This window comes from Aquarana catesbeiana, linkage group LG04, assembly GCF_042186555.1.
Source record: "Aquarana catesbeiana isolate 2022-GZ linkage group LG04, ASM4218655v1, whole genome shotgun sequence".
NCBI classification, from domain to species: domain Eukaryota; kingdom Metazoa; phylum Chordata; class Amphibia; order Anura; family Ranidae; genus Aquarana; species Aquarana catesbeiana.
Genome location: NC_133327.1, coordinates 687,149,885 through 687,153,371, shown reverse-complemented (window position 1 = coordinate 687,153,371; position 3,487 = coordinate 687,149,885). Strand labels below are relative to the sequence as shown.

Below are 3,487 nucleotides of genomic sequence, written 5' to 3'. Positions count from 1 at the left end.
TGCAAAAGGAGAGAGAGCAGAGCTGTGGCAGGAGTCCAGCAGGTTCCGCCCACTAGAGAAAACTACAGGACAGGGGCGGAGACCAGACCAGTCACCCTGCACAAGGAGAGTGCAGAGCTGTGGGAGGAGTCCAGCAGGCTATATATATATATATATATATATATATATATATATATATATATATATATATATATTTATTTATTTATTTATTTATTTTTTTAATTTGCTGGAAAACTCTCCTTTCCCCTTCCAGGATCTCGCACCTTCTGTTCTATAATTTAGTATTTTCCCGCTTTTATTGACTGTATCTTAATTCAGACGATCGCTCTGCTCTGTGAACTAGAAGGGAATTATCTTCAGTTTTATGGAATAGGAACATTCTTAAGCTGTTTAAATTCCGAGGAAAGACTCGTCCATAAAATAGGTATTAATTACAGAACTATGTTCCCGAGACCTCCTGAACAGGGATAATATCAACAAGACGGCGGCTCCTAATAGTAACTCATAATCTCGGCGAAGAACTGCGCCGGGCCGACTTCGCAGATAAGAAAGCCAATTAAATGCGGCCAAGCGGCGGAGGAGATAGGAGAGGTTGTGTTCTGCTGGGATCTAAAGGTGGAAGACGGTAAAGGCATTTCCTTCCTTTAAAAAAAAAAAAAAAACGGAACTGCAGTTATGGTGGCGGTGTGAACTTTGTTACTTTTCTGAAGGAATGGGGATCGGTTTCAGCACCGACACCAAACTGCTCAAAGCCAAGACTGGTGCCAAAGTATCAGCCCAATGTGATCAATATCAGGTGAAGAGTTGTCAGGACCCAGATCTGAACCGGCAAACTCTGATTGTTTCCGGCAGAATCTCTTCATGCCGACCCTTCTCAGGTGCTGGACAGCTCACTGGAAAATTCCTTGGACAATCTTGTCTTGTATCTAAATTATGGTGAACCTAGAGCTCTTTGCTCCTCCCGTGAACTTCCTCTTTTTTCCAAAGGGAAGAGTGAGAATAAAGGGAAGAGTGGGATCAAAGGGACGAGGGGGAATAAAGGGAAGAGGGAAGAGTGAGAATGAGGGGAAGAGTGAGATGAAGGGGAAGAGGGAGAATGAGGAAGAGTGAGAATGAGGGGAAGAGTGAGATGAAGGGGAAGAGTGAGAATAAGGGGAAGACTGAGATGAAGGGGAAGAGTGAGACTGAGGGGAAGAGTGAGAATGAGGGGAAGAGTGAGAATGAGGAGAAGAGTGAGAATGAAGGGAAGAGTGAGAATAAGGGGAAGAGTGAGAATAAGGGGAAGACTGAGATGAAGGGGAAGAGTGAGAATGAAGGGAAGAGTGAGAATTAGGGGAAGAGTGAGAATGAAGGGAAGAGTGAGAATGAAAGGAAGAGTGAGAATTAGGGGAAGAGTGAGAATGAAGAGAAGAGTGAGAATGAGGAGAAGAGTGAGAATGAAGGGAAGAGTGAGAATGAGGGGAAGAGTGAGAAAGAAGGGAAGAGTGAGAATGAGGAGAAGAGTGAGAATGAAGGGAAGAGTGAGAATGAAGGGAAGAGTGAGAATGAAAGGAAGAGTGAGAATTAGGGGAAGAGTGAGAATGAAGGGAAGAGTGAGAATGAAGAGAAGAGTGAGAATGAGGAGAAGAGTGAGAATGAAGGGAAGAGTGAGAATGAGGGGAAGAGTGAGAATGAAGGGAAGAGTGAGAATGAAGGGAAGAGTGAGAATGAGGGGAAGAGTGAGAATGAAGGGAAGAGTGAGAATGAGGGGAAGAGTGAGAATGAAGGGAAGAAGGAGAATGAAGGGAAGAGTGAGAATGAAGGGAAGAGGGAGAATGAAGGGAAGAGTGAGAATTAGGGGAAGACTGAGAATGAAGGGAAGAGTAGAAATGAAGGGAAGAGTGAGAATGAGGGGAAGAGTGAGAATGAAGGGAAGAGGGAGAATGAAGGGAAGAGTGAGAATGAGGGGAAGAGTGAGAATGAAGGGAAGAGTAGAAATGAAGGGAAGAGTGAGAATGAGGGGAAGAGTGAGAATGAAGGGAAGAGTAGAAATGAAGGGAAGAGTGAGAATGAAGGGAAGAGTGAGAATAAAGGGAAGAGTGGGATCAAAGGGACGAGGGGGAATAAAGGGAAGAGGGAAGAGTGAGAATGAGGGGAAGAGTGAGAATAAAGGGAAGAGTGAGATGAAGGGGAAGAGGGAGAATGAGGAAGAGTGGGAATGAGGGGAAGAGTGAGAATAAGGGGAAGAGTGAGATGAAGGGGAAGAGTGAGATGAAGGGGAAGAGTGAGAATAAGGGGAAGAGTGAGAATAAGGGGAAGACTGAGATGAAGGGGAAGAGTGAGACTGAGGGGAAGAGTGAGAATGAGGAGAAGAGTGAGAATGAAGGGAAGAGTGAGAATAAGGGGAAGAGTGAGAATAAGGGGAAGAGTGAGAATAAGGGGAAGACTGAGATGAAGGGGAAGAGTGAGACTGAGGGGAAGAGTGAGAATGAGGGGAAGAGTGAGAATGAGGAGAAGAGTGAGAATGAAGGGAAGAGTGAGAATTAGGGGAAGAGTGAGAATAAAGGGAAGAGTGAGAATGAAGGGAAGAGTGAGAATTAGGGGAAGAGTGAGAATGAAGGGAAGAGTGAGAATGAAGGGAAGAGTGAGAATGAGGAGAAGAGTGAGAATGAAGGGAAGAGTGAGAATGAGGGGAAGAGTGAGAATGAAGGGAAGAGTGAGAATGAGGGGAAGAGTGAGAATGAAGGGAAGAGTGAGAATGAGGAGAAGAGTGAGAATGAAGGGAAGAGTGAGAATGAAGGGAAGAGTGAGAATGAGGGGAAGAGTGAGAATGAAGGGAAGAGTGAGAATGAGGGGAAGAGTGAGAATGAAGGGAAGAGGGAGAATGAAGGGAAGAGTGAGAATGAAGGGAAGAAGGAGAATGAAGGGAAGAGTGAGAATTAGGGGAAGACTGAGAATGAAGGGAAGAGTAGAAATGAAGGGAAGAGTGAGAATGAGGGGAAGAGTGAGAATGAAGGGAAGAGTGAGAATGAGGGGAAGAGTGAGAATGAGGGGAAGAGTGAGAATGAAGGGAAGAGTAGAAATGAAGGGAAGAGTGAGAATGAGGGGAAGAGTGAGAATGAAGGGAAGAGTGAGAATGAAGAGAAGAGTAGAAATGAAGGGAAGAGTGAGAATGAGGGGAAGAGTGAGAATGAAGGGAAGAGTAGAAATGAAGGGAAGAGTGAGAATGAGAGGAAGACTGAGAATGAAGGGAAGAGGGAGAATGAAGGGAAGAGGAAGAATGAGGGGAAGAGTAGGAATGAAGGAAAGAGGGACAATGAAGGGAAGAGAGAGAATGAGGGGAAGAGGGAGAATGAAGGGAAGAGGAAGAGTGAGAATGAGGGGAAGAGTAGGAATGCAGGGAAAAGTAGGAATGAAGGAAAGAGGGAGGATGAGGGGAAGAGTGAGAATGTGGGTAAGCGTAGGACTGAAGGGAAGAGTGAGATGAAGGGAAGAGTGAGATGAAGGG

The 3,487-nt window shown here is 45.2% G+C and overlaps 1 protein-coding gene across 1 annotated transcript; it reads right to left on the bottom strand.

Moving 5' to 3' along the window:
* Window positions 1-1,833: 1,833 nt before the first annotated feature.
* Window positions 1,834-3,177, bottom strand: LOC141141312 (uncharacterized; the record flags this gene model as incomplete). The annotated part of the gene is made up of 1 exon (XM_073628987.1): window positions 1,834-3,177. A coding segment is annotated over one exon (1,344 nt), but the record flags the coding sequence as incomplete, so codon positions are not given.
* Between the last annotated feature and the right edge of the window lie 310 nt (window positions 3,178-3,487).